Source organism: Chaetura pelagica, unplaced genomic scaffold, assembly GCF_000747805.2.
Source record: "Chaetura pelagica isolate M959 unplaced genomic scaffold, ChaPel_1.0 scaffold10, whole genome shotgun sequence".
Classification (NCBI taxonomy): Eukaryota; Metazoa; Chordata; class Aves; order Apodiformes; family Apodidae; genus Chaetura; species Chaetura pelagica.
The window spans coordinates 11,822,460-11,833,916 of NW_009952263.1; the positions used below are offsets into that span (position 1 = coordinate 11,822,460).

At 40.1% G+C, this 11,457-nt stretch overlaps 1 protein-coding gene across 1 annotated transcript in view; it reads right to left on the reverse strand.

Moving 5' to 3' along the window:
* STK31 (serine/threonine kinase 31) overlaps window positions 1-11,153 on the reverse strand; it is a 35,083-nt gene extending 23,930 nt beyond the window's left edge. Inside the window, exons 1-9 of the mRNA XM_010007648.1 lie at window positions 11,126-11,153; window positions 10,991-11,043; window positions 9,238-9,336; window positions 7,435-7,509; window positions 6,528-6,686; window positions 4,537-4,892; window positions 2,490-2,662; window positions 1,379-1,383; window positions 466-581 (exon numbers count right to left, since the gene is read on the reverse strand). Of these exons, the coding sequence (XP_010005950.1) occupies window positions 466-581; window positions 1,379-1,383; window positions 2,490-2,662; window positions 4,537-4,892; window positions 6,528-6,686; window positions 7,435-7,509; window positions 9,238-9,336; window positions 10,991-11,043; window positions 11,126-11,153 (1,064 nt within the window). The remainder of the gene's footprint in view (window positions 1-465; window positions 582-1,378; window positions 1,384-2,489; window positions 2,663-4,536; window positions 4,893-6,527; window positions 6,687-7,434; window positions 7,510-9,237; window positions 9,337-10,990; window positions 11,044-11,125) is intronic.
* Between the last annotated feature and the right edge of the window lie 304 nt (window positions 11,154-11,457).

Here is an 11,457-nt window from a genome sequence, read left to right on the forward strand (position 1 = left end):
CTTAAAGTAGCTGCTGGTCATTTCTATTTCAAGCCTTTCCACTACAATTTTGTCCCTTCTTTTAAAACTAAAAGAGTAAATTGAGCTACCCAGAAATACATCTCTCAGCAATAGATACCCAAGGAACTCTGCCTACCCATTTACTTTTAACAGCTACCTGCACTTAGTAATTAGCATCTTCCTTGAAGATGTAATTGAAAGCTCTTCTTGCAATAGCTATGGTAAAGAAAGAGAAGTGAACCAGTCACCTGATTACCATCGAGAAGTAGGAAACGCAAATTCCAATGGGACCTTCCAAAAACATAAAGTTTCAGCCTTGCTTTTGGGAAATACTCCCCTCTGTATACGACACATTTTTCATCAAAAATTAACAAAACAAAACTTTGAGAACAAAAAAGCATGCATGCCTTCAAGAGATAAACAGGGCAATGATAAATACTACTATTAAAATATAAATATACATACCTAACTTCCTTCAATGCCTTCACCTTAGCAGCCAGACTTTTCATTTTCATTCCAATGAAAGTACGTAGGGTTTCCTCAAAACTTTCAGCAGTTTTCCTGGATGCTTCCTTCTCTCTCTGAATTAATAATAATTTTTGGAGTAGTGTTTCAGCAAAGAGAGATAAAGATAAATCAACTGTCACAACAGGCAGCCAGCATTACTAACATGCAGACCATAATTTTGAACACTAGAGAGAAACACACACAGGCAGACACACACACACACAGAGGTGCCCCTCCTCAAAACACTAACAAAATATCTAGAAAGACGTACAAACCAATGAGAATAATTCTATTGTCTTTAGTAGCTTAAAGGTCAGTGGTTCATTTCCTTCCTCCCATTTCAGCAGTGATGTGTTCAAGCGTATGTGTACAACTACTCCCCATTTGCTAGCAAGTAATTAGGCAACATGGAATTTTTTATTTCCTTGCTGAAGAATTCCTACCCATTACTGCAGGGAAATTAAGTCACTAAACTTACTTCCATCACTACCACACCTCAAAATAATGGAGCAAAACCAGAGCTCTCACTTTATGTCCAACCATCCTGACATACCTACAAGGAATACTCTTGACCCAACAAAAGCCCATGCACCGCATCAGGCTACATTCCTCCAGGGACAACCAAAAGTTCTTGCTCTCATACCACAGAGATGCTTTTATAAACTCCACTTTAGGTAATGAAATACTGTCTTTAGAAGTTGTTAGCCTTCCAGACTTGCTGTATATTAAAAAAACCCAAACAAAAGAAAACAAACAAACAAAAAAAAACACCACAAGAATTTAAATAGTTTTATATTTGCAGATGAGCAAATAGTGTTTTTTGAAGTATCCCTCAAAGCTACCACCACACATCACCTTTCTAGAACAAAACATTACCTCCCATAGAAAAGATTTGCTCCCTGTTAACCCTTTCTAAAAGAATATCCACAACCTTTTCTTTGAAAGCAGCTTACTTACATTCAACAACAAAAAAAATAATTAACATTGATAGAAAAGTTAAAATTAAATCATCAGAAATGCTTTTGTGAATTTATTGCATTCAAGTATTTGTTCTTAGCTACAGACATCTATTCTGTCACTTGCAAATTTAGACTGAAGTGCACAAACATCATTATCTTCAGCTGATGGAGAATCTATGCAATGACAGGTGACTGTGTAGAAACACAGGATTTATAGGTAGAGGTAACTGAGTAGGAAAGCTGGTTATGAATAGTTTTATTCCACAAAAAAGAAAAAGGAAACAGCTGTGTGCAAGTTCAGGGTTTGGGGTGTCAAAGGAATTTACATAATGGCAGATTTTACTTGAGTATCTGTAGAGATAAGAGCTTACACACTGTTCTTCTGAAGTCATGCAAACATCCTTTCACACAATCTCTTCTTACAACTGCTGTTTATCACACTTAGAAACATTCACAGCATTTTTAAGCCTATCAATAACTAAGTACTGTGCTTCTCAGATAGTGTTAGGAACTTCCTCTGGAAAGACTCATAAGCATCTTTTCCATCAAGAAGCAATTAAGGCAATAATAATTTTTATCCCGTTCTAAAATTCCACAAGTGCTATGATTCTGTGATGCTTAGGAATTTTCAGCTCAACACAAAGTTGTTTTTCCTTCCAAGCAAGTGAAAAAAGGCAAGGACTACATCAGTATATACAAAGTACATTTATCACCCTAAAGTGCAAACTTCACTTTCCAACTCAACATGAAGAGCCAAAACAGCAGTTGCACCAAGTGTGGTGGAAGGCCAGCACACACACCAAGGGGAGCTAAGGTCCAACCTGGACTGCAGAATGCCTGCTGACATACACCAACTGTACCTCTCTGCACCAGGTCAAGTCTTCACTCAACCACTTTAAACCTCTGCAGTCCAAACAACAGCACACAGCTGAACTGCAGTACGATGAAAGCACGTAAGTACGTAAGATAGCAACATTATCAGAAACACTCACAAGGAGAGAAGCCTCCTCTTTGCATTTCCACATACCTGAAGTTCATGTTTCAGCTGCTGAACCTCCAGTTCTAGTTCTTTCAGGCTCTGCAAGGCATTTAAATTCTCCCTTCTGCGAACTCCTTTCCCTTCAGACAGCTTCTGACCTGATCTTACTTGTGCCAAGCTGGTGTCTGGCACTGAGTTAGAAGGTAGCAATTTTTCCCTTAAAATTAATTAAGAAGAATTAAAAACAAACAAACAAAAAATCCCACCCCCAAAAAAATCAATGTGCACTCTTTCATACTCTTATAATTTTGATTATGACTACAGAACACCACACCAAAAAGACTACAGAAGAACCTACATAATCACACTTCAGAATTTCTACCCCTCTTCACATGAGTCTTAACAAAGCCTGTTACACAACAGTGAAGAAAAAATTAAATAACTTGAAGACAACCCTTTTTTTTTTTGTTTTCAGTCACTAATTCAAAAGTCTTTCCCATCCAAAAAACATCTTAGGACCCCACAATTAAGAAACCAAAAAGTGAAGGTCGCTTGTAATTCAAATATTCTACTAAATAAACCAAAGCACTTTTAGGTTAGTGTTTTGGATCTACACCCTAAAAGTTATGTTGATAACGAAGAGTGATGTGAAACCATCTGTCTCAGAGTACTGTGACAGACTGCTCCACTAAACCCCCACACCAACTTCCTCCTCACCCCCATGGCTCTGGTTACATCCTACCTTCTTTCTTTCCCAATCTCCTTCACAGGTATAGCACCCAAAAAAATGCCAGCGACAGGCAAAAAGTTAAAAACCACCAGAACATACAGAAATGGAACAGAGAATCTGATGGCTGCCGGCTGCTCAGATCAGTCAGGATAGCTTTGTACATGAAAGTACCTCAATACTGAGTACCACAAAAAACAAACAAAAAAGGTAATTTATTTTAAAATTATTTAGTGCATATCTGTATCCCAAAAAATAGGACTAAGAGTATATTTGATCTAAGAGTAGATCAAATAATTCTGGATGAGGCACGTTACTATAAATGTAGGGCTTTCCGAAGAGCACCTCATTTCATATTAGTATTTAACAGCACAGACTTGCCTAATATTCTCATTGTAAAACAGATCTGGATAGCATGGAAGGGCATGTCCTAAGGTGCTTTATTAAAATGTTCAAGAAGCTCAAATTATGGAACGTTAGCAAATTCTAAACAAGGTTTTCGGAGAATATTACTTCATACACCATCTCAAATTTCTGAATGCCATCTTTCACACCCACAAACATTTTTCTCAGTAGCCTGTTGCCATGGCAATCCTAGCAACTGTAGGACAAGTCTCTTTAAAAAGATTTCTGACAACTGTAACTGCCAACTTACCAACACCTCTTGTCAATGTAATTACAAGTTGCAGAGACATTATCCCCTAACGCTTACTTCAAACTGTGATGGCTGGCTTTATTTCTTAGAAGCACACACTGTTACATTCCTACACAAATACAGCACAAAACGTTTGTCCTGCTAGGTAAAGTGTATTTTCACATTTCACATGTGTGTCAATAGATGTAGATAAATAAAGAATGGTTACAAAGAGTCTTAAGGACAAGTCTATGAAAATTACACAGGTGATAAGAAGAGTGTAATTGCATTGCCTATCAATGAAAAATCAGCTACATGTCCAATGGCCTGCAACCTTCACTTTCAACTAAGCTTTCCTGTATCTTCTCCTCTCCGTATTACCTGCTACCCCTTCCATCTTCTTCAAAATCTTGCATTAGGATACATAAGAACAGTCTATCCCAGGAAATCAAATGACAAAGAACAAGCTATCCAATAAGCAACAACACTAATGCAGTCTTCTTCAGTTTAACATTGTAATTCCCATCACCACAGCAGGCACAAACATGCACATGCACAGGCTCACATAATCCTCTCTTCTAGTAAGTACCAGCCTTGCTTGATGCTGGGAAGACAGAAACTGCATTTTACATAGGCACTTCCCCCTCCATCTTCTCATATACCCACATCCCAGCAACTAAGCTAACCATATCACATATACAAAGTTTTATAGGATATCCCACAGCCTTACTTTGGGGCAAACATACGGTTTCCAGTAAAATTCTGACTCCTTGGACTGGCAGCTACGTGGTCAATGCACCCTTTTGAAATGCTGTACAGCGCACGATTGGACCTGTTTACCCATAGTGGAACTGAAGCTTTTAAACTCTGATGTTGGTTTTGCATTACGTCCGCTTTTCTGTCTTCTGCATCTATAGTGTCTCCTGGTGACGTGCATTTTTCAGCAAACCCTGCTTTGGCCACCTCTTCTCCAATATCTGTTTGTTCATATTCTGCTTGGACAATAATGGCACCATCTTTATGCTTGGCTTTGTGACGTACTTTTATTTCTTTTTCAAAAACTAGGCTGCTCAAGAACTTCTTCCCCTGTAAAATAAAAATACACTTAAGTTGTGTACTGGACACATACTTTTAGCTGAAATCAGCCATATTTCTTCTAAGAAATAAAAGCACATGTTTAAGAACAAAACTCAAAGAGTTGCACAAGTAAAGCTTATGTTTAACATTTATTCTGAAACAATGCTGTGTCTGCACAACTACAACTGTACCTGGTCTTCATCACCAACAGTTCTCCCTCCCTGTTCAACTTTGAATAACTCAGTATCATTTATAAGTGACAGAAGTCCAGAGTCCCATTAACTATGAAGAGAAGCTGGCAACCAGCTTATCCAAGTCCTTCAAAGGATATTAGACCAACTATTTAACAGTACAGTGCAAAATAGTATGAAAAAAGTATTCCTATTATTATATTAACAGCCTTTCAATAACTGGTTCATAAATTGAAATAGAACATTGCAACAAATCCATTATATGTATCTACCTTATGGAAAGCTACCTTACTGAAACTACTCATTTAGAAATCTGGAAATGGCAGAATTGGCAGCTATCAGTTTTATGGGTAATACTAAAGAAAAAGAACTCTGAAAGACTAGGACTTGTACTCAAGACCTTTATAAGTCATCTGGGAGAAAGTTATCTTTTATTAGCAGGGTGCTTTTTTTATTTTTTGTCCCACCGCTTCAGAAAACAAGCTAGTTTTGCTGAAAATTAAGAATGGAAGGGCTGAGAGCAGGAAAGCCACACAGAGCAAGCAAATAAAGCTTTACCTCAAGCAACAAGAACAGCTGGAAATAAAACCAAATAAACAAAAACCACACACACAAAACAAAACCCCAGGGAACTGAGAACAGAGATTATCACCTGTCTGAAGTAATCACATTAAGCAACACCAATAGGACCATCAAGGACACAGAAGGGGTCCCAGGATCTCTAAATAATAGAGGGATGTGACAAGGCAAGCAAGAGAGCCTTTTCCTGCCTCCTCTTTGTCCAGCAGCTGCTGCTCCCAAGCACTGGCTTCTGGCCTTGAAGAAGCATGCCATTAAGACTGTAAACAGTGTTCCAGAAAGGGAGACTGCTACTAGTAAAACCTGACCAACACTCACCAGCACCAATCAAGAGGACTCAAAGCTTTCACTATCCCTGTTGGCATCAGCTCCTGAGCCTTTCACGTTCAATGCTGGCAAAGGAGAACAGGGTTCCTACTGCCATTCATATTCACCTGCTAGTCTCTCTCCTCACCAAGTCTGTACACAGCACACAGGCACACAGCACTCAAACAGCTCACTGACCTAAGTGAATTTCAAGTTCTGTGATCAAGGGAGGCATTTTTCCCTCTGAAGAGAAAGAAACAGAGGTGCTTGGTTTCCTCAGCACCAGAAAGAACCTGGGTCAGTCAGAAATAGACCCAAGGCTCTGAAGATGGGGAAAAACGTACTCTAAAAGTCACCTCCTGGCACAACCTGAACCATTTTTGATAAAACCATTTTAGTTTCTAGAATATCCTCAGGGCAACAGATCAGACAGTCCTTCCCAGCATGCCCTGCCTTCACAGTTAAAACATCCAGCTCTTACAAGACTCCACCCAGTGACACTGTTCTGATATTTGGCAGCATCTGTTACAGATCACATAATCTAAATGCTTGAAAATCTTTTACTCACCTGGTCAAACATATTTAAGTTCTCATCAGCTGGTAACTGCAGTCCCCAAAGCCTGTACCTCTTGGCAACACTCGGACATTGCAAGTTTGGTGGAATTTCAACTATGTCTGATCTATTCAGAACCTCAGAATTTCCAAAGTCAATGTACAATACCTGACACTGCAACAATAATAAATATAAATGAGCAGAGGTTACACAAGCATCCTACAGAAACATGTGATGACAGCTACTAGAACATAAGCATTTTAACACACATGCACGTTGCAGAGATCACAATCTTCTGTACTAAGTCTAGACATCCTTCAGAGGAAAGAACCGAGTTAAAGAAATCTCATATTGGTACTGGCTTAAAAGCCTAGTGACAAAACTTTTAAGAAACAAAACAGGTCTTTGATGGATTTTTTTTTCCTCTAAGGGATACAATGAGGAAGCAACATAGGAGACTTTCTTCACTGGACAGGTGTGAAATCTAACGTTTCAATGCCAATCAGCCTGTCAGGAAATTACCATTTTAAATAGGAACCATTAGCCTCTGTGTCAACACCTAATGCTGATTAGCGACTCATTCAGGTCATTCGCATCATTGCTAACATGTCACATAAAGGCTACCATTTTCAACACTTAGAAGTTTTGAAATTAAATTACATTCCTTAATAACATTAACTACCGCGCCAGAAATTCACTATCCAGAGATACAAACAGCACCTTGCACGTATGTTATGTTTCGCCAGTCCTTTCATCAGTATTTTTCAAAATTACAACTAACAGGAATTTGTGTCCCACATACACATTCACAGTTTTTAAAAGCATACACACAGCAAGTTTCAAAAGGGAGCTGCATTTATTCCTATCATCCTGCATGTAGAACTGACATACAATTAAAGACAAAAAAAAAAACAGTTCCTGCCTTCTCATTGCTGATCACTTGCTGTACCACACATCTGTACCAACACTTATCTTCAGAAAAACAGCCACCATAAATCTGAAAAACAGGGGGAAAAAAAATCAAGAATAGCATTCTGAAAATACAAGCATACCTCAAAACGGTATTTGTAATACGTTACAAATCTTATTTTCATATTCCCCTACAATTATCCCAACTGCAGCATGAAAACAGTCATGTATTTGATATCCTATCTCACAATTCAATACATGCTAATGCTTCAAAAACAATCTTCTGCTCCAAAACAGTAGCTCAAGAGAAAATTTTATAAACAGAACACCAACATTTTACACACTAGACTCCTGTGGCTTTTCTGCTAATGTGTCGTTGCAGATTTTATTGACACAGAGGACTTAGTAAGCCTGACAAAGGAACAGGCCAGTCACGCCACAAACACAATGGTTTTGCTGTTGGTGCGTTCTCTTCCTCTTCAAGAAGAATGTAGGTCATTTACTTGCATACACAAACAGTTCAGACAAATCATTTTCATCATAAAATCACAGAATGGTTTGAGTTGGAAGGGACCTCAAAGATCATCTAGTTCCAACCCCCCGCAATAGGCAGGGATAGCTCTCACTAGATCAGGTTGCTCAGAACCCTATCCAACCTGGCCTTGAACATTTCCACAGAGTGGGAATCACCTCCCTTGACCTGCTGACTACACTTGTTTTGATGCAGCCCAGGACAAGGTTGGCTTTCTAGGCTGCAAGTGCACATTGCCAGCTCACGTTGAGCTTCTTGTCCACCACCACCCCTGAGTCCTTCTCCTCTGGACTGTTTTTGATCCATTCTCCACAAGCCCTGTATTTATGCTTGGGATTGCCCTGACCAAGGTGCAGGACCTTGCACTTGGCCTTGCTTAACTTCATGTTATTTGCATTAGCCCACTTGTCAAGCCTGTCAAGGTCCCTCTGGATGGCATCCCTTCCCTCCAGAGTGTTGACCTCACCACACACTTTGTTGTCATCAGCAAACTTTCTGAGGGTGCACTCAGTGCCACTGTCCCTGTCACTGACAAAGATGTTCAACAGCACCGGTCCAAGTACCAGCCCTTGGGAACACCACTCATCACAGGTCTCCATCCGGACATCGAGCCATTGATCACCAACCTTTGAGAGCAACCATAAAGCCAGTTCCTTACCCAAGGAGTGGTCCATCTATCGAATCCGTAACATTCCAGTTTCAATACCATTTATTATTATTATGTATTATTATTTTTATTATTATTAAGGTTTTCTTTAAACCTTACTTTGCAATAAGCTATCAGCAGTCCACACACAAAAACAAGTTTGATCACTCTGTATGCATGTCATAGAAGTGCTATTAAACACATACTTGTTACCCTCTAAAGAGTACTTAGTCTGGCACATTTAACATTGTAGTTTTTTTAAGATCTTCTGTACCTCCTGAGATGGAGTAAAGAATCACTTCATCTGAAAACACACTGCTCTCTTGTTAAAGATAACCCACACAACAAAAGGCAATTCAGTGTTCTGTATGTTTCTTTCTTGTAGTGTATCCCTATCATTAAAAAAACTCCCATAGTTGCATAATTTAACCAAAGTCTGAAGTGCAGAAAGATTTAAACTTGCTCACACAAACTAAGCATTTTCTTTAGGATAGCCAGTAGTTCTTAAAGTCATCTTCAGAGAATATAGCCCACAGCATAATCAAAGCCCAAGAAAACACCTAAGAGTATGGCTGCATAGAATTAAGGCTTTTAGATCCTGGTGAAAAACAAACTCCACATATACACAACCTACTTACCTTATGAAAATCAAGCGTGCCAAAAACTGCATTAGCCCGAGGACAAACTTCTGACAATGCATGAGTTAATTTCAAGAGGTCATCACATCTACTGACATTCTACGAAGGGCGGAGAGAGGGTATGGATTATTAACTGTCATTTTTAATAGATGCTTGATGGCTTCTAACAGCCCAAAATTAAATCACAACAGTTGCACTGCTGTTGAGACAAGTAATACTTCACCTTAAGCTTTCAATCTTCATTATTTTAGTTGCATTTGTAAGCCTGCTCTCATCTGCTTCCAAAAATAACTGAAACAGACCAGAGGCAGGTAATGTATGCCACAGAAATGGTTTGCAAGGAACACCTGTAACAGTAACCAGCTTCTTTGAGCAGTATGCAGAACTTGCTTACCAATCCCGCCTCCCAAATTTTAGCATCTATTTGGTGTTGGTTTTTTCTTCTTTCTTTCTTTCCTTCATAAAAGGAGACAACAGCTCTGGCATGCCCCTTGTTCTTCTTACACGGAAGACTTGGGTTTTGGTTTGGCTGAGAAAAGCAGAGCCTTTCCAATTACCACCTAGTATCTGAGCCACTCTAAGACCAAGTCAATTCCAGTAACATGGCATTTGTTAGACAACATTCTACTCAAAAGTCAAAGGAAGGATCTAGACCTCAAAACACGAAAGAAAATATTAATGCAACTAAACATTTTGTTAACCTTAGAATAACACTCCTAACTTTAAATAAAACAGTGTCTGAGTCTCCGAATGCCAGATTAAGAACCTGAAGGAGAACTTATTTTGTCTAAAAACCCCTTTATTAGAATAATCTATTCCATAAAGAGAATGAGTAAAGTTCGGTCCCCCTCCCCAAATTCCTATTAGGGACATGATAAGCAGCATTACTCCTTCAATTGGCTGAAAGCTATAGAGGTGTTGACTAATAAGCACACACTAACTCGCCAGCAGACCAAACAGAAAGTGCTAACCTTGTCATCCTTCTGGATTTTTCCCTCCCACTGCTGCATCGCCCCCCCCCCCTCTCCCCAAAAAACCCCCCACCCCCCCCGCCATTAACAAAAACTCCTTATTGTTTTGGGTTTTTACTTTTCCTCACTCCCCTTGTACAACATCCTCATGCCCACCTACACATAACTTAAAAGAGACTTAGGATCCTTGAACCATCTCCATGCCAAGCTTCACTGAAACTGCCCCACATGCTCAACTGCTAAGAGAGCAGGGAATCCATCCACAGCAGGGCTCTGACTGCCTCCTACATTATTCTGCAGTCAACTGCAAATATTTCAACTCTCTTTATTCAGCATAGCTTCTACCACATATTCAAGAAAACTCAGCTACAATTCAAACAGATATATTAACAGGGCCTTTTCCAACTTCAAAAGAGGCATTAATTTCAATTTAAAAGGGCACAGTAACATGTGCAATTCTGAAATCTAAAAGTACCTTCTTTTTTTTCCTTCAACACCAAACACTAGATTTAGGTTAGACATTAGGAAGAAATTCTTCACTGTGAAAATAGTGAAACACTCAAAACAGGTTGCCCAAAGAAGCTGTGGATGCCAAATACCTGCAAGTGTTCCAGGCCAGGTTGGAGGGAACTACATGATCTTTACGGTTCCTTCCAACCCGAACCATTCTATGATGATTCTACCATTATCCTTTACTCTCACTTCTACAAAAACTCGCTGGGAGGGGGGGAGGAGATCAAATTAAACAGCTCAGTTAAAATCAAACAGTTCTGTGAATTCACCTGTGCCCAAAACGTTACAGCATCTTCAACGTGGCAGCCCACAACATCTTCAACTTGAGGGAGAGGAAAGAAAGGAAAAAAGAGTTAAGTATTCTCAAGTGCAAGATCACACATTTAAAACCTACCGCACCTCACCTTTTCCATAGACCGCGTCTCCGTCCATGACAACAGGTTCTGAAACAAGACACCGATCGTTAGAAGAGCAAGCAGGGTATTCCAGAGCTACACGCACCGGCCTCGCAGGCCCAGGCAACTTCTCCCAGCCCCGGACACCTCGGGACCGCTGCTCAGCGGGATCCCGCTCCTCCGCAGCTCCTCTCCCCTCCCTCCCCTACCGAAAGACGCCCCCAGGCCCGCACGACAGGACTTCCCGCCCGCAGAGAAGGGCCCCTCCTCAGCGCCCAGCCCTGGGAACCCCCTGGGGACCCCCTGGGAAGCCTCGGGGCGAGGCCCGGGCCCCGACCTCC